Here is a 19,157-nt window from a genome sequence, read left to right on the forward strand (position 1 = left end):
ACCTGTGTGTTTGTGCTCTTTCCCGCCAGCAGTACCGGATCCGACGAGCGAAGGCAGTGGCCACCTGGGAATTCGGGACTTGGCGGTTCCAGTACTCCTGGTTTTCGGTGGCAGAGGAAATCTGGGTGGTTCCGGTTCGACGGGGACGGACGTCTCCTACCTTCGAGCCTGCCCACACAACACCAGCAGATTTCGACTTACAAAGTATTAATTGTTGTATTGGTTGTGCCCTGTTCACAACAGTAAAACTTGTTATTCACCTTTCTCTATTGTCCGTTCATTGCGCCCCCTGTTGTGGGTCCGTGTACCTACACTTTCACAACAATCTGTCTTTACAGGAATGTTCTTAGATGACAACCAAACAGTCTGACCTGATTCACACTGCGGAGCTGATGTTCAGTGCCGGTCCACCAGGTGCTTGGTGTTACTGGAGGCACGAAGGAGTGCTTCATGGGTGTCCTTCCAGACGTTACAGCACTGGAGTTCTCTGTCAACTGACATCATAGTTGCGCTTAGATAGATGTCAGGAAAAGGAGCCACAGGGATGAAGCCACCCCAACTCCCGTGTTGGATGCATCCACTTCCACAATAAAGCCCCGGAGTGGGTCTGGTTGCATCAGAGATGAAAACAGCACTTAACTCATGGAAAGCAACATCAGCCTTAGGAGTCCAGGAGAATGGAATTGAAAAGGAGGTAAGTATGGTCAGTGGTGCAGCAACACGGCTGAAATCCTTAATGAACCTCTTGTAGAAATTAGTAAAGCCCAGGAATCTCTGAAGCTGTTTCCTGGTGGTGAGTTGTGGACATTCAGCAACCACTTTGATCTTTTCTGGGTCTACCTTCACCTACCCACTTTCAATAATGTACCCCAGAAAACTCATGGAGCTTGAGTGGAACTTTCTGGGTCTACCTTCACCTACTCACTTTCAATAATGTACCCCAGAAAACTCACGGAGCTTGAGTGGAACTTTCTGGGTCTACCTTCACCTACTCACTTTCAATAATGTACCCCAGAAAACTCACGGAGCTTGAGTGGAATTCTCACTTTTCCGCTTTGACAAACGGTTTATTTTCCATGAGGTGCTGTAGAACCTGACAAACCTGGGAGATGTGTTCTGACTGAGTCTTTGAAAAAAATCAGAATGTCATCAAGATAGACGAAGACAAAACGATTGAAGGAATCTCTCAGCACATCATTCACCAGCACCTGGAAAACAGCAGGTGCATTTGTCAGACCAAATGGCATCACCAAATATTCCTAATGACCCAGTGGAGTGTTGAAGTCAGTCTTCCATTCGTCTCTTTCCTTTATGTGAACCAGATGGTAAGTGTTCCTTAGATCCAGCTTTTTATATATGGTTGCACCTTGGAGAGGTTCAAAAGCTGAAGTGAGTAATGTCAGGGATACTTCTTTTTTCCTGTGATGCTGTTCAACCCTCGGAAATCGATGCAGAGGTGTAGGGTCTTATCCTTCTTGGTTACAAAAAAAGAAACTGGCACCAAGGTGGGAGGAGGAAGGGTGGATTAGGCCAGCTGCCAGAGACTCAGTGATATACTTTTCCATGGCCTCTCTTTCAGGTTGAGACAGGCTGCATAAGCAACTGGAAGGCAAGGGGCCACAAGGAGGAAGATCAATGGCACAGTTGTACAGTCTGTGGGGAGGCAGAAAAAGAGTATGATCTTTACTAAAGACCTCACCAAGGTCATGATACACAGCTGGTACAGAAGACAAGTCTGGAGGCAGAGGGCTGGGTAAGCCAACAGCACCCTCTGTGGGAGACAAAGCAGATCACAAACAAGAGGAGTGGCAAAATGAACTCCAACTTACAACCCTCCCAGCAGGCCAATCAATGTGGGGGTTATGATGCTTTAACTAAGGATGTCCCAGCAGCAATGGTGTCTTGGAGTGTAAATGACATTGAACCTGATTGTTTCTCTGTTATTCCCCCCGAGAGTACCAGAGTAATGGTTTCACTTTGTAGGGTGACACGGGCCAGCAATCCTCCATCCAGGCAGTGACAGTGAGTGGCCTTTCCAAAGGTGTCGAGGTTATTCTGGACTGAATACCTACTTTATGATCCAGAAAGATTTCCCCAGCACCAGAATCCAGTAAGGCTACAAGTGGTAAGGTGAGTCAGTTACAACAGATTGTGGCTTGTACTTTAATCATGGCTTGGATGGGGAGGAAGACTTTGTGTGTCCCACCAGTACTCCCTCTTCTAATGATGGGCTCTGTCTTTGCGCTGAATGGAGCAAGTTGCCAGAAATTGGCCTGTCTGGCAACAATAAATGCACTCACCAGCCCTGATTCTGTGAAAACGCTCCCCTGGAGTCAGACAGGCACACCCCAACTGCATGGGCTTCTGCTCAGGAGGTGAAACAGTCGCAATAGCAGATGAATTCACAGCTAGTCGGACTCATGTGAGAGTCGAGGGCAGACAACAAGAACCAAATGGATGCTGAGATCATCCAACTCTTTCTACATGATGTTCAGGTAAATGATTGTCAATCCTAATGGCAAGAGAAACCCAAGAACACAGGTCAGCGGGTTCATTGCGGATGACCAATTCATCCTTCATTTGCTGACTTTGGCAAACACTCCCTGTAAAGCCTCCTCATTCCACTTGGCATACGCAGAATAGGTCCAAAAATCAACAGAATAATCGGCCACAGTCCTGTTCCCTTGCCAAAGATTTCACAGGTGGTTAGATGCATTGCATTGATAATCAGGAGGGTCAAACACACCTTTAATTTTCTGAACAAAATCAACATAAGACCAGGTTCCCACAGATTGCTTTGAATAAACTGCCTCTGCCCAAGCCAAAGCTCTTCCTCGTGAATATTCTACCTTAGATTGGTCTGAAGTGAATGTTTGAGGCCGCTGCTGAAACATCATAGTACATTGCAGGAGGAAACCTTGACATTTGTCCGGAATAAGGCTCTGGGTCAGTAGCGTGGGAGTCCTGGGGCAGAGAATCAGCAACAGGTGGAATGGGCTGAGGAGGTTGAGCTGGGTGGACTGAGGCAGGGAGCAGAGACATGAATAGAGACACTTGATGTGAAAGTTTAGATATTTGATTTTCATGCTTTAGCTGCTTTTGGAGAGAGCACGGAGATGTTGCTCATGCTGTCCTAATAACTGTCCATCGCTGGAGTGTTGTGTGGGCCGCCAGAAGAGGAGGTACTGCTGGCCCACCACCAGAGGGCGCCCTGCCTGAAGTGCGGGCTTCAGGCACGAGAGGGCGCTGCCGCCACGGACACAGCCGGGGGTGACAGCTGTCACTCATTATCTCCTGACAGCTGTCACTCATTCATGCTTCATCATCTCACTCCATAATACCCGGACGTCATCTCCACCTCATCACCGAGATATCGTCAAACCGTTCAGGTAGTATTCTTAGACTTGAAAGGGAACTGTGTATCAGTCTGAACTCTTTTTTGCAGCTGCTTACCTGTGGTGTTCCGTGTCTGTGTGACCGGCGTTCGGTGTGTCCAGCAACGGCTCCGCTGCACACCTCTACCAAATAAGTGGGTAGACAGGAGCTGCACGAGTGTGTGTTAGAGGTGGAGGTGGCATTCCCACCGTTGTTGCTACTGGGTGTGCACACACCCATATCTTATTGTCTCTGCTCCCTGCCAGCAGTACCAGAGCCGACCTTCGAAGACGGTGGCCACCTGGGGACTCGGGACTTGGCGGCTCAGGTATTCTCCGGGTTCGGTGGCGGAGGAAATCGTGTGGTTCCGGTTCATCTCAGGACAGACGTCTTCTATCCTCGAGCCTGCCCACACGTCACCCTTGTGATTGACTGTCTGTTAAATTTCACATTCCTCTGTGTTGTGCTCATTCACAACAGTAAAGTGTTCATATTTGACTCTTTCATTGTCCGTTCATTTGCGCCCCCTGTTGTGGGTCCGTGTCACTACACTTTCCCAACAGGATATCTCGGCCAGCATCATGGATCCCGAGGGGCGTCACCCATCTGTTGGACAGCCAATGGAAGAGCAGGGTGCACAGGCGTCTGCAGGAGGCGTGCTCGGTGAGTTGCAGCAAATCCTCACTGCCTTTACCGCTCGGCTGGATTTGATGACCGAGCAAAACGTCATCCTTAATCGCAGGATGGAGGCTCTCACCGCACAGGTGGAAGCGCGCGATCAGAGCGCTGCTGCGGCTCCTCCTCCTGCCGACCCTGTGCCCGATATTAACGTTCCACTGGTCGTTCAACGAACCCCCCCACCATCCCCTGAAGCATACATAAGTCCCTCAGAGCCGTACGGGGGTTGTGTGGAGACGTGCGTGGACTTTCTGATCCAGTGTTCGCTCGTCTTTGCACAACGACCCGTGAGGTACGCGTCTGACGCCAGCAAGGTGGCTTATGTTATTAACTTGCTTTGTGGTGAGGCATGCGCTTGGGCTACAGCGCTTTGGGAGCACAACTCACGGCTCCTTACCTCTTATACTGGGTTTGTGAGGGAGTTCAGAACAGTGTTTGATCACCCTAACAGAGGAGAGACCGCTTCAACAGTGCTGCTGTCAATGCGACAGGGGCGCCGGCGCGCAGCCGAATATTCAGTCGACTTCTGCATCGCGGCTGCGAGGTCCGGCTGGAATAACGTTGCGCTCCACGCCGCCTTCATAAACGGACTGTCGTCAGTCCTGAAGGAGCACCTGGTAGCTAAGGAAGAACCGCGGGATTTAGATGGGCTTATCGATCTCGTTATACGGTTAGACAATTGGTTGGAGGAACGCCGTCGGGAGCGAGACGAAGGACGTGGCCGGGCACACGCCGTCCCTCTCCCATCCGGGTTCGAAAAGGTTCCGCCCTCCCCACGCTCCACAGCCGCAGCGCTCCGTGGGGCAACAGCTCCCCCTGCTGATGTTGCTAGGGAAATGCACAGGGCCAAAATGAGAACAGCTGACAGAATGAGGAGGCTGGTCCGCGGGGAGTGTTTTCTCTGCAGCTCAAAAGAGCACATACAGAAAAACTGCCCCAAACGGCCAAAACGACAACACCCGCCCTTAGAGACTGGGCTAAGGGGGGGTCATAACATTTACGTGGAACACACACATATTGCCACACGACTCCCAGTTACAATCTTGAGCGGGGATTTAACCCTTCAAGCCCCAGCACTGGTGGACACGGGGTCAGAAGGGAATCTGCTGGATAGCAGATGGGCAAGGGAGGTAGGGCTCCCTCTGGTGGCGCTTCCTTCGCCATTGCAGGTGCGGGCACTAGATGGCACCCTTCTCCCTTTAATCACGCACAAGACACAACCTGTAACTCTGGTGGAGGCTGGGAATCATCGGGAGGAGATCGAGTTTTTTGTGACTCCTTCTACCTCCCGCGTGATTTTGGGTTTCCCGTGGATGTTGAAACACAATCCCCGGATTGATTGGCCGTCTGGGGTGGTGGTTCAGTGGAGTGAAACCTGCCATCGGGCGTGTTTAGGATCCTCAGTTCCGGTTTACATGCTAAGGAGGAGGTCAAAGTCCATCCCAATCTGAAGGCGGTGCCGGTTGAGTACCACGATCTTGCTGATGTCTTCAGCAAGGATCTGGCACTTGCCCTTCCCTTGCACCATCCATACGATTGTGCCATTGATCTGATTCCAGGCGTTGAGTTCCCGTCCAGCAGGCTGTACAACCTCTCACGACCTGAGCGCGAATCAATGGAGACCTACATCCGGGACTCATTAGCTGCCGGGCTGATCCGGAACTCCACCTCCCTGATGGGTGCAGGTTTCTTTTTTGTGGGCAAGAAGGATGGCGGACTCCGTCCATGCATTGATTACAGGGGGCTGAATGAGATTACGGTTCGCAACCGATACCCGTTGCCGTTGTTGGATTCCGTGTTCACCCCCCTGCATGGAGCCAAAATCTTTACTAAGCTGGATCTTAGAATGCGTATCACCTGGTTCAGATCCGGAAGGGAGACGAATGGAAGACGGCATTTAACACCCCGTTAGGTCACTTTGAGTACCTGGTCATGCCGTTCGGCCTCACCAACGCCCCCGCGACGTTCCAAGCCTTGGTTAACGACGTCTTGCGGGACTTCCTGCACCGATTCATCTTTGTATATCTGGACGATATTCTCATCTTTTCTCCGGATCCTGAGACCCATGTCCAGCATGTACGTCAGGTCCTGCAGCGGTTGTTAGAGAACCGACTGTTTGTGAAGGACGAGAAGTGCGAGTTTCACCGCACTTCTTTGTCCTTCCTGGGGTTTATCATCTCCTCTAACTCCGTCACCCCTGATCCGGCCAAGGTTGCGGCGGTGAGAGATTGGCCCCAACCAACAAGCCGTAGGAAGCTGCAACAGTTCCTCGGCTTCGCTAATTTCTATAGGAGGTTCATTAAGGGCTACAGTCAGGTAGTTAGCCCCCTGACAGCCCTGACCTCTCCAAAAGTCCCCTTCACCTGGTCGGATAGGTGCGAAGCCGTGTTCAAGGAGTTGAAACGACGGTTCTCTACTGCGAAAGTTTTGGTGCAGCCCGACCCTAGCCACCAGTTTGTGGTTGAAGTGGACGCCTCTGACTCAGGGATAGGAGCCGTGCTATCCCAGAGCGGAGAGACCGATAAGGTTCTTCACCCGTGTGCCTACTTTTCTCACAGGTTGACCCCGGCTGAACGGAACTATGACGTCGGCAATCGAGAACTCCTTGCGGTGAAAGAGGCTCTTGAGGAGTGGAGACACCTGTTGGAGGGAGCGTCTGTGCCGTTCACGGTTTTCACTGATCATCGGAACCTGGAGTATATCAGGACCGCCAAGCGGCTGAACCCCAGGCAAGCCCGCTGGTCACTGTTCTTTGGGCGTTTTGACTTCCGGATCACCTATCGCCCCGGGACCAAGAACCAGAGATCGGATGCCTTGTCCCGGGTACACGAAGAGGAGGTCAAAACTGCGCTGTCGGATCCACCAAAGCCCATCCTGCCTGAGTCCACTATCGTGGCCACCCTCACCTGGGACGTGGAGAAGATCGTCCGGGAGGCCCTGGCACGAAGCCCGGACCCGGGAACTGGACCAAAAGACAAACTATACGTCCCACCAGAGGCCAGGACTTCTGTCACGGTTCCAAGTTCTCCTGTCATCCGGGGGTGCGAAGGACCATGGCAGTTGTCCGGCAGCGCTTCTGGTGGGCGTCTATGGAGCCGACGTCCGGGAGTTCATCCAGGCCTGCACCACCTGCGCCAGGGGCAAGGCTGACCACAGGAAGTCCCAGGGACTGCTCCAACCGCTTCCTGTGCCTCATCACCCCTGGTCCCACATCGGCCTGGATTTTGTCACGGGCCTCCCACCATCCCAGGGCAACACCACCATCCTCACAATAGTGGACCGATTCTCCAAGGCGGCCCACTTCGTGGCCCTCCCGAAGCTCCCTACGGCCCAGGAGACAGCGGACCTCCTGGTCCACCATGTCGTCCGTCTGCATGGGATCCCTACTGACGTAGTCTCGGATCGTGGTCCCCAGTTTTCCTCTCACGTCTGGAGGAGTTTCTGCAGGGAACTGGGGGCCACCGTGAGCCTCTCGTCCGGGTACCATCCACAGACGAACGGACAGGTAGAACGGGCCAACCAGGAGTTGGAACAGACCCTCCGCTGTGTGACATCCGCGCACCCGACGGCCTGGAGCAACCACCTGGCCTGGACCGAGTATGCGCATAACAGCCAGGTGTCTTTTGCCACCGGCCTCTCCCCGTTTGAGGTGTGTTTAGGGTACCAGCCCCCATTATTTCCTGTGGTTGAGGGAGAGGTCGGTGTGCCCTCGGTCCGGGCCCACCTTCGGAGGTGCCGTCGGGTGTGGCGCACCGCCCGTTCTGCCTTGTTGAAGGCCCGGACAAGGGCCAAGACCCATGCAGACCGCCGGCGGTCCCCGGCCCCTGCATATCAGCCCGGGCAGGAGGTGTGGTTGTCGACAAAGGACATCCCGCTTCAGGTACAGTCACCGAAACTAATGGACAGGTTCATCGGACCCTTCCGCATCCTCAAGGTCCTTAGCCCTGCCGCAGTGAAGCTGGGAGCTGGAGCTTCACTGCGGATCCACCCGGTGTTCCACATCTCCAGGATCAAACCGCACCGCACCTCACCCCTCTGTGCTCCCGGTCCGGCACCGCCTCCTGCCCGGATCATTGACGGGGAGCCAGCTTGGACAGTGCGCCGGCTCCTGGACGTCCGTCGAATGGGCCGGGGGTTCCAATATCTGGTGGACTGGGAGGGGTATGGACCCGAAGAACGCTCCTGGGTGAAGAGGAGCTTCATCCTGGATCCGGCCCTCCTGGCCGATTTCTACCATCGACACCCCGATAAGCCTGGTCAGGCGCCAGCAGGCGCCCGTTGAGGAGGGGGTCCTGTTGTGTGGGCCACCAGAAGAGGAGGTACTGCTGGCCCACCACCAGAGGGTGCCCTGCCTGAAGTGCGGGCTTCAGGCACGAGAGGGCGCTGCCGCCACGGACACAGCCGGGGGTGACAGCTGTCACTCATTATCTCCTGACAGCTGTCACTCATTCATGCTTCATCATCTCACTCCATAAAACCCGGACGTCATCTCCACCTCATCGCCGAGATATCGTCAAACCGTTCAGGTAGTATTCTCAGCCTTGAAAGGGGACTGTGTATCAGTCTGAACTCTTTTTTGCAGCCGCTTACCTGTGGTGTTCCATGTCTGTGTGACCGGCGTTTGGTGTGTCCAGCAACGGCTCCGCTGCACACCTCTACCAGATAAGTGGGTAGACAGGAACTGCACGAGTGTGTGTTAGAGGTGGAGGTGGCATTCCCACCGTTGTTGCTACTGGGTGTGCACACACCCATATCTTATTGTCTCTGCTCCCTGCCAGCAGTACCAGATCCGACCTTCGAAGACGGTGGCCACCTGGGGACTTGGGACTTGGCGGCTCCAGTATTCTCCGGGTTTGGTGGCGGAGGAAATCGTGTAGTTCCGGTTCATCTCAGGACAGATGTCTTCTATCCTCGAGCCTGCCCACACATCACCCTTGTGATTGACTGTCTGTTAAATTTCACATTCCTCTGTGTTGTGCTCATTCACAACAGTAAAGTGTTCATATTTGACTCTTTCATTGTCCGTTCATTTGCGCCCCCTGTTGTGGGTCCGTGTCACTACACTTTCCCCAACATGGAGATCGCTTTCTGCAGAGTCATGGTTTCAGGATTTGTGTCTTCTGGGTCCATGCTGGCCAGATCTTTCTGTTATGGTTGACCCAGGAACTGACAGATAGGGCCCAAAGTGCAGACAGAGAATGTCTTTTTTTTTTTTTTTTGGTTGAGTCTGGGTGATATGTAGGCAGGCTTGGCTGGAGTGGTCTGATAGCACAGGACAGGAACAGCTGGGCAGGACAAGCAGAGGAGTTGAATATGAGTGGACCGGATGTGTCAGATCTAAAGCACAGAGAGAACAGGTAAGCAGGAGTGTCAGGAAGACAAACACCAAAAATACTAAACATGAAAAAATCTTCAGTGATGAGGCCAGTACCACAATGGAGACTGAAAGATCTGACAGCGTCTGGATGTCTGAGCTGTGATTACATCCCGCAGAGGCTTGACTGCAGATTGGCTGCAGGTGAGACACAGCAGCTGCCGAGGATAAGATGGGCAGGCCAGAGGAGGGAACACAGAGTCCCCGTAAAGCAACACAGAGACAGACTTAAAAACAAACACACCAGGGAGGGAAAATGACAAGACACATAAGGAAAGGGGAAGGCAGAGCCTGAACTCTAACAGACGGATGGACAGGGTGACCCATATACCCCTGAAACCTGTTTGCAAAGCTATAATGACTGTCAGTGAAGTAGGGCAATGAACTCATCAGACACCTTCTTCCTCTTCCTATTTTTCTGTGCACGTGCATTTAGCTCACTGCTGTTTCACAGCTCCCAGCAGCTGTAATCCTTTGAAAATGTTTCTTTCTGTATCTCCCTCTCGATCTGGCAAAACCAATTCTAATGACAAACATATCCATATCTAGTTTGTATAAAACTAATCATGCCTACAAAACATTTATTAATTAACCTTTTTTAATTGATGAACAGCCAAACTACAACATAAAGCCTTTTACTGAGATACAAATACTCATCATATTCAGTTACCGTTGTAGGCAGAGGTGATGTTGGAGTACATCGGACTGTGGTTTGGCAGGCCAGCTGAGGCGATGGAGACCTTCGACGTGCACAAAGGCTGAGTGGGCTGACTGCTGCTTGGCATCTGCTCATTATGACAACAGATTAGACAAAGGTATGATGAGCTCACACTTCCTGACACCTAGTTTAAAATGTGTTTTTAAATAAAGTCCACTCAGCGTGCTTATGTTTAGATCAGAGCATGTAACTTGACTTGCAATGCCCCTTTGTATTAACACATAAGAACTCCCACACTGGGTGTGACTTAAAAGCTGCTGTCACTTTACCTCAACCTGCTTCATCTGCTTGTGTTGTTATTACTAATTTAATTAATTTTCAAATATGCCAACAACATCCAGAGGCTTGAAATACAGGAATAGATTCATATTAACTAATGAAATGAAAGAGACCAGATAAAACATCAAACATCTTGAGTTCATGTGTTTTTAACATTACAGAAGGCTTGTTCTGTCCATGTCAAAACAGCTGACGGGAAGATTTTCCCCATAAATCATGTTTGACAGGGGCCCTGTTATTTCAGCAAAATTTGGTATCCACTGCCTGTAGTAGTTGATTAGGCCCAAGAAGGACATCATTTGTTTTTTTTTTTTGTTTGTTTTTGTTTTTTTGTCAGTGGTTTAGGAGCTTGCAAAATGGCTGTTTTTCTGTCTTCAAGAATAGGTCGGCCACCTGCATTGATATTGTGTCCCAAATATTTTACTTGTGACTGACAATAGTGGAGTTTATTCTTACTGGCTTTATGACCGTTCTGTGCCAAAAAAGTCAGTAAGGCCAAAGTGTCTTGAGCGCAGGCCTGTTTTGTCTCTGATGCTACTAAAATATCATCAACATACAACAATATTTGGCTTCCATGAGGTGGAACAAATTTCGCCAGGTTGCTAGTCATAGCTTGCATAAAAATAGTAGGGCCTTCAGCAAAACCCTGAGGTAGTCTGGCATATATGTATCTTTCCCCCTCAAAAGTGAACGCAAACCAAATGGACTATTTTCGTGAATAGGAATAGAGAAAAATGCATTGCTTATATCTACTACTGAAAACCATTTAGCTTGGAGATTCAAGGAGTTCAGTGGCGTGTGTGGATCTGGAACACATGGGGCCCTTTGGACCACAGCAGCACTGACTGTCTGAAGGTCTTGCACCATTCTCCATCCTACGGAGGGGGGTGCCTTTTTCACTGGAAATATTGGCGTATTGCAAGGTGAATCAGGGCATTCAATCAACACTCCTGTGGACAGCAAGGCCTCAATTACAGGCCTTATACCTTCAACAGCATCAGGTTTTAAGGGATACTGTCGCATACAAGATCAGCATTCAGTTTTAGGTCATATTTGAATTGGCTGTATTCCTGTTATCAATCCTACGTCTGCAGGTCCCTGAGACCAAAAGCATTCGGGAACAGTGGCTAGGTCGTTGTCATCACTTTCTGACAGTGAATATAAAGTTCACCTTTGTGTAGTTTCTCCATGCATATGAATTGCGGCATGTGCTGGAACAATCCAGTTTAGTCTGTATCAGTAAGCATCCAGTCCGCAACTGTATTCTTCTCTGTGTTTTGTTAAGGTCCAGTCTCTTGCGGCCATACATTTTTTCACAAATAACCCTACGTCAGACCATGAAGCATCAGGTGTTTTGCCAGGGAGATGTGGGGGTCAGAAAAACTGGCAAAACATGTCATAGCATCTCTGGGAATATGCACTCCCACCCCAATCGTACCCTGACCATCAGAAAAAATGTACAACAGCGACAGCAGGACTGGTGAGCATTTTTGTAATCTTTCATCATATTTCGGATCAAATCCAGGAGACAGTTTATAGTGCATGGTTACATGCAGGCCATCATTTGGCATAAACTCAGCGAAAGTGGGATGTGGAAGTGCTTCGGCTAGTCTCAATAATGTTTCTGGGATGCAATGTGGGGGCCCCGGGGATATGTCAAAGGACCAATAATAACGTGGGAACTCCAGGGCCTCTGTTACATAAAGATCTCCTGTCATTAATTCATTCTGCCTTTTAATAATCATTTGGCCTGTTGGGGTCGCAACAATACTGAGCCCCAATGCTGTCATGGCATCTCGTCCCAGAAGGTTAGAGGGGCAGCTTGGATGAATGAGAACTGACACTTTGCAAGTTTTACCCTTGGGGTCAGAAATAGTAACAGGCTGTGACATTGGCACACGTATAACCCCTCCACTGGCAGTTCTCACGCACAAATAGCAGCCTTTATTTCTGAGACTCAACCCACGATCCCTGGAAGTAGTCCTACATGCTCCAGAGTCACACAAAAATTTAGTATCTACTCCATTTACCCACAAGTGAAAAAAAAAACAAAAACAAATTGCAGACACAGCATGTGGCACTTTCAATGTCAGTGAATGAAACAAAACTACTCCAGCAGAGACTTGAACAGCTAGAGAAGCAGCAACCACCGCACGGACACAAGGAGGTAAAGCTCTAGCCACAGGGTCCAACTTGGTGGAGTAAAAAGCCACCGGTCGCAGTTTACTGCCATGTTGTTGTGTGAGCACTGATGTCATAAAGTCCCCTTTGCAATCGACCATCTGAACAAAAGGTTTGCTATAGTCTGGCAGGGCCAGCGTCGTGGTTGAGGTTAAGGCCTTTTTAACATTACAGAAAGCTTAGATAAGATAAGATAAGACTTTACTGATCTCACAGTGGAGAAATTCACGTTACGTCAGCTCTTAAAAAACACACAAGATGGGTGTGAGTCGAGGAAAATGTGCATCAAACAGCATGTGCAAGGATAAGCAATAATAATCATGCTGAACAGAGTGTGGAAACAGGTTGTGTGCGGGATGGCTTGCATCGCCCACAATTGTGGCCGCTTTGTGGGTGAGGTGGGTGGTATATATGTCTTGCAGAGAGGGGAGTGGGGCACCAATGATCCTTCCAGCTGCATTCACTATGCGCTGCAGGGCTTTCCTGTTGTAGTCAGTGCAGCTTCCACCCCACACAGTGATGCAGCTGGAAAGGATTCTCTCAATGGTGCCACGGTAGAAAGTGCTCATGGTGGTTGGTGGAGCACTTGCCCGCTTGAGTTTGCGCAGGCAGTAGAGACGCCGCTGAGCCCCACCAGAGTTGTGTCATCCGCAAACTTCACTATGTGGTTTGTGCTGTGGGTTGTTGTGCAGTCGTGTCAGTAATGTGAAGAGCAGTGGACTGAGCACGCAGCCTTGGGGAGCCCCTGTGTTCAATACAATGCTGCTTGAGGTGTTGTTGCCAACACAGACTGCTTGTGGCCTCTGAGTGAGGAAGTCCAACAGCCAGTTGCAGATGAGCTGTTGAGGTATTATGGTGCTGAATGCTGAACAAGTAAATGGTAAATGGACTGCATTTATATAGCGCTTTTCCATCTGCATCAGACGCTCAAAGCGCTTTACAATTATGCCTCACATTCACCCCGATGTCAGGGTTCTGCCATACAAGACGCTCACTACACACCGGGAGCAATATACCCGGAGAAGTATATGAACAGAATTCTCACATATGAGTCCTTTTTGTCCAGATGGGTGAGGGCTGGGTGCAGGGCTGAGCAGATTGCATCCTCTGTAGAACACTTGGCTCTGTATGCAAACTGGGAGGGGTCTAGGGTGTGTGTGTGTGGGGGGGGGGGGGGGGTAATGGCATTTATATAGCGCTTTTCCATCTGCATCAGATGCTCAAAGGGCTTCACAATAATGCCTCACATTCAATACAAGGCGCTCACTACACACTGGGAGCAATAGGGGATTGAAGACCTTGCCCTTAGTGATTTTCCAGTCGGGCTGGGATTTGAACCGAGGATCTTCTGGTCTCAAGCCTAAAGCCTTAACCACTAGACCATCACCTCCCCTAATCATTGAACCAAGGAGAGTACTGGGAGTACTGAGTTTTTGGGGGAGGGCATGGTTTTAATATAGGTGGAGCAATCATGGACTACTGTAACGCACTCCTCATTGGGATCCCTGGCAGGAGCCTTCAAAAGCTCCAATATGTTAAAAACAGTGCTGCCTGGATCCTGATGAGGGTGCGGAAACATGAGCACATCACCCCCATCCTCCACACCCTCCACTGGCTCCCTGTTCACCTCCGTATAGAATACAAGATCCTTCTGCACACCCATCACTGTCTGCACGGTGCAGCCCCCACTTAACTCACCGAACTGCTCACACCACAAACATCAACCCGGACCCGGTCAGGCCAACAGCACCCTTTACTCCCGCCCAGGACACAGCTTAAAGCTATGGGCGATAGAGCCTTTGAGGCCACAGCTCCCCGTCTGTGGAATGCTCTCCCGGACCACCTCAGGGCTCCACAGACGGTGGATGCTTTTAAGAAAGGACTTAAAACCTATAAACCTAAAAAGCATATATGGACTAAATGGACTTTTTTATACACTGTTTTAAATGGTTGAAATTGCTGTATTTTGTTGTTTTATCTGTTTTCTCTGTTTGCCCTTGTAGCACTTTGAGGTTTGGTATCAAACAAAAAGTGCATTAGAAATAAAATTTATTATTATTATTATTATTGTTATTATTATTATTATATTGAATGTAGTTTTGAGCATTGAGTTTAAACTATCCACAAGACTGTCTACTTATTGGGCATTTGCCAAACATGAAGCTAAGATATCAGGCAGCCTAGCTTTGAGGTGATAAATAAGGTTGGTGTTCCACTAAACATGGCAGCGAAATTGTAAACCTCATAAGTGAGTGCGCAGAGACTACCAATGCAAGAGGCATGATGTCAATATTTGTGACAGCAATACCACGTGCAAGAACCAAATCCAGGGTATTTCCACTAATGTGCGTCAAATCCTGAATGCATTGCTGAAATCCTAATGCATCCACAATTTCCAAAAATGATTTGCAGAGGGTTTATAAATATGAATGTTGAAGTCACCAAAAATCAGAATGTTATCTGCACTAGTTGACAAGTTAGAGATGAACTCACCAAATTCATCTAAGAACTAGAAGCACTCAGAGAGTGCAAACCTCCGCCAAGGCCATGGGGTCACTGATGCCATAACATCTACATGTCATGGAATCACTGAACCTAAAAAAGTCTAACAATGATGTTTGCTCAGTAGTAAAAAAGTTTCATCTGCTGTGACTGGATAGCATGTATCCTTAGCACTTGGCATCACAGTTTATTGCAACTTGCACCTTTCCCAGAAGCTACTGTCATCTGAGCACTGATATTGATATTGCATGTGCTTATAGACAAAAACAAATGAGACAAAATTCAATTTATTATTCAACTAAACTGTAAATATATGAATTTTTTAACATTTATGAAACACTTCTCTAAACAAGGCCATAGGGTCACTGACCCTAAAGAGATTCCCTCCTTGGCACAGTGATCTATTTCTTTTTGTCTCTTTCTCTAAAACTGTATATAATAATCATTAGATTATTAATATATAAACAAAAATAAATTTAAGAAATATTACAATTTGAAAACAAATGCACCCGAACATGATGACAGCTGCAACTGCTTAATGCTAACTTTTAACATTGAAAATGCCATAGACATGCTAATGCGTTAGCATCAGGATCCGGATCGTGATCTGGATCACCACTAAAATTTAATCACTTGTTCCTCTTGTCATTTCCAACCACTCCACAAAATTTCATCAAAATCCGTTCAAAACTTTTTGAGTTATCCTGCTGACAAACAGACAGACAAACAAACAAACAAACGCGACCGAAAACATAACCTCCTTGGCGGAGGTAAATATTACAATTTGAAAACAAATGCACCCAAATGTGATGACAGCTGCAACTGCTTAATGCTAACTTTTAACATTGAAAATGCCATAGACATGCTAATGCATTAGCATCGGGATCTGGATCGTGATCCGGATCACCACTAAAATTTAATCACTTGTTCCTCTTGTCATTTCCAACCTCCTTGGTGAAGGTAAAAATAAATTTAAGAAATATTACAATTTGAAAACAAATGCACCCGAACGTGATGACAGCTGCAACTGCTTAATGCTAACTTTTAACATTGAAAATGCCATAGACATGCTAACGCATTAGCATCGTGATCCGGATCGTGATCTGGATCACCACTAAAATTTAATCACTTGTTCCTCTTGTCATTTCCAACCACTCCACAAAATTTCATCAAAATCCATTCAAAACGTTTTGAGTTATCCTGCTGACAGACAGACAAACAAACAAACAAACCCGACCGAAAACATAACCTCCTAATTAAGAGTATGGGCCAGGGGCCTATATACAGTGACAAAGTAATACGGCTGAACTGCACCTTTATTGTTGGGGAGAGTGGCTGGATTTACAGTCCAAGGATACTTTGCATCCCAGTGTGGGGATGGTGTGTAAGCATCTCCCGTCTTGTAGGTGAGGCCTTCTTTAATCATCTCAAATTCCCTTTCTTCTGCCAGTCATTTCTTTTTCTGCTGGTGGACAGTTTCCACACCTGCATCTCCACATCTTGGCTTACATTCAGCGCCGATGCTGTTATTGCCACCACTCAAGGCACTCACGGTTACTGGCAGCTGTAAATTTGGTCTGAGCCCCTGCTGTAACTGGGATGTGTCAGTTGTTGGATTTCTGATTTCTTGATATCTGACAGCTGCTGTCCTCATGGAGAGAGCAAAGTGTGTTCTGGACTCATATGCTGCCACCTCCACTTCTTCAAACAAGTTGGGACGTGCTCCACCCACTGTCTTCCCCAATGGACCCTCCCACAAGACGAGGTCTCCAATGACTTTTACCCTCTGGGAAGCAAGTCTTCCCTCCCGGTGGCTAAGGAGGAGTTCGACCTCTTCTGGCATTTCCAATTCTTCAAGTTCAACTTCTTGGAAGAATTTTTTTCAACTTCTCAGGTTCGATTACTTGATGCACTTTGGCGATTCTGAGCCGTAGCAGAGCAATTCATGAGCTCTCTCTGTTCCTTTAGGAGTCTTGACTCTGACTTTCAGGAGACACCTTTGTGTTTTCACCTTTATGGTCATTCCACCAACCCCAACCCCATACACTAACTAAGGTTATATTCTCGTTTCTTATACTCAGTTGTTCAGCAGCTTTGTGTAGTTTGTGTCTGAAACAAGCTCAATTAAAGTTCCAATCTTCTGCCCTGCATTTGCAGTGACTTTCATCGACATCATGATGACAGGAGGTTCAGAGAGCCCATTTCTCTGCAGCAGCTCAGACTGACCTGAAGTGTCAAGTGTCACAGTGGTCTTGTTGGTGAAAGCCTTTCTGCACTGATCTGCCATTTCAGACAAGATCTCCTGTTGTTCCTCCGTTAGTTTGCATTCACCTTTGCCGTCGTTTCCACTCTTTCCCTCTTCACCTCTTTTGACTTCTCCTTTTGGGCAGAGGAAAAAATCTGGGGCACTGTCTCGTCTTCTACAGTCTTTATTTCTGCATAGGAAAGTGTCTGAGTCTCCGCAATATCCATCTTCATTGTGACATCCTAGATATTTTCTGCCTCAGCTTTTCCAACACAGGTTTCTTTTCCGGTAACTTCAGTTGTTTGAACTTTCTAAAGAAAAAGATTTTGTTGTTGTTCCATCTGTCACCACAGACACCACATACCTCAGCAGGCTCTCCCTTCTTTGTGGTTCTTGTTGAAACAATCTTTCTCTCATACTTTTTGTCTGAGTGATCACATTTTTCCATCTTCTTCACTGTTCTACAACCCCAATTCCAATCAAGTTGGGACATTGTGTAAAATGTAAATACAAACAGAATACAATGATTTGCAAATCCTCTTCAAGCTATATTCAAATGAATACACCACAAAGACAAGATATTTAATGTTCAAACTGATAAACTTTATTGTTTTGTGCAAATATTTGCTCATTTTGAACACACTGCCCGCAGCTTCTGACTGACTGTGGTATGCAGTCATCGCTGCAAGATGGGCTTCTGGGAAGGCTGCCGGACTACTTTCGAGGTTTCCCAGATGTAAACAAGAAGACCTCCGTGAAGCCACACGCATGCATCAGTGAGAGGGTAAGTAATCATAATTTGGTTGAAATTTTTGCCATTCATGTGACTTAAAACATTGTTAAATTAATACACGGCAAGTCATGCATTGTTTTGCATTTATTCGTTTGTTGTGGCACTACTTTAGGTGTAGTGATCACTTCTTGGTGATGAGGCCAGAGCGCGGATGCGCACAGAAAATTAAAAATCTTAATGGTGGTTCGGCCTAACCGAGAGAGACCACTTCAGCTTCTGAGCAGTGGCGAGAGGTAGAGGATGCATTGTGAAATAGATGCCTGCAACACATTTCAAAAAATTTGGGACGGGGAAACAAAACACTGGGAAAGTTGATGAAAGCTCAAAGAACACCTGTTTGGAAACAGGTGAGTGTCATCAAAAAAGCTGGGACAGTGGTATGTTTACCACTAGTATATCACCTTTCCTTCTAACAACACTCAGTAAGTGTTTGGGAACTGATCTGAACTGAATCTGGATGGTCTTTTTCCTCTTTTGTCTGGAGGACACAACGTTCATGATTTAAAACAAAAAAAAAATTGAAATGTGGACTCATCAGACCACAGCACACTTTCCCACTTTGCATTGGCCCATTTCAAATGAGCTCGGGCCCAAAGAAGGCGGCAGCGTTTCTGGATGTTGTTAAGGTATGGCTTTCACTTTGCATGGTAGAGTTTTAACTTGCACTTGTAGATGTAGCGATGAACTGTGTTAACTGACAATGGTTTTCTGAAGAATTCCTGAGCCCACACGGTAAGATCCTTTACACAATGTCGGTTTTTAATGCAGGGATCGAAGGTCACGGGCATTCAATATTCATTTTTAGCCTTGCCGCTTACGCGTAGAAAGTTGTCCAGATTCCCTGAATCTTCTGATTATATTATGGACTGTAGATGATGGAATCCCTAAATTCCTTGCAATTGAACATTGAGAAACACTGTTCTTAAACTGATGGACTGTTTTTTCACGTAGTTGTTCACAAAGTGGTGATCCTCGCCCCATCCTTGCCTGTGAATGGCTGAGCCTTTTGGCG

At 48.1% G+C, this 19,157-nt stretch overlaps 1 protein-coding gene across 1 annotated transcript in view; it reads right to left on the reverse strand.

The window, feature by feature from the left end:
- Positions 1–19,157, reverse strand: part of LOC117503559 (myocyte-specific enhancer factor 2A-like) — a 120,667-nt gene that overhangs the window by 10,074 nt on the left and 91,436 nt on the right. Inside the window, exons 8-10 of the mRNA XM_034162821.1 lie at positions 10,098–10,212; positions 9,485–9,654; positions 8,644–8,698 (exon numbers count right to left, since the gene is read on the reverse strand). Coding sequence (XP_034018712.1) covers positions 8,644–8,698; positions 9,485–9,654; positions 10,098–10,212 — 340 coding nt within the window. The remainder of the gene's footprint in view (positions 1–8,643; positions 8,699–9,484; positions 9,655–10,097; positions 10,213–19,157) is intronic.

Source organism: Thalassophryne amazonica, chromosome 2 (assembly GCF_902500255.1).
Source record: "Thalassophryne amazonica chromosome 2, fThaAma1.1, whole genome shotgun sequence".
Lineage (NCBI taxonomy): Eukaryota > Metazoa > Chordata > Actinopteri > Batrachoidiformes > Batrachoididae > Thalassophryne > Thalassophryne amazonica.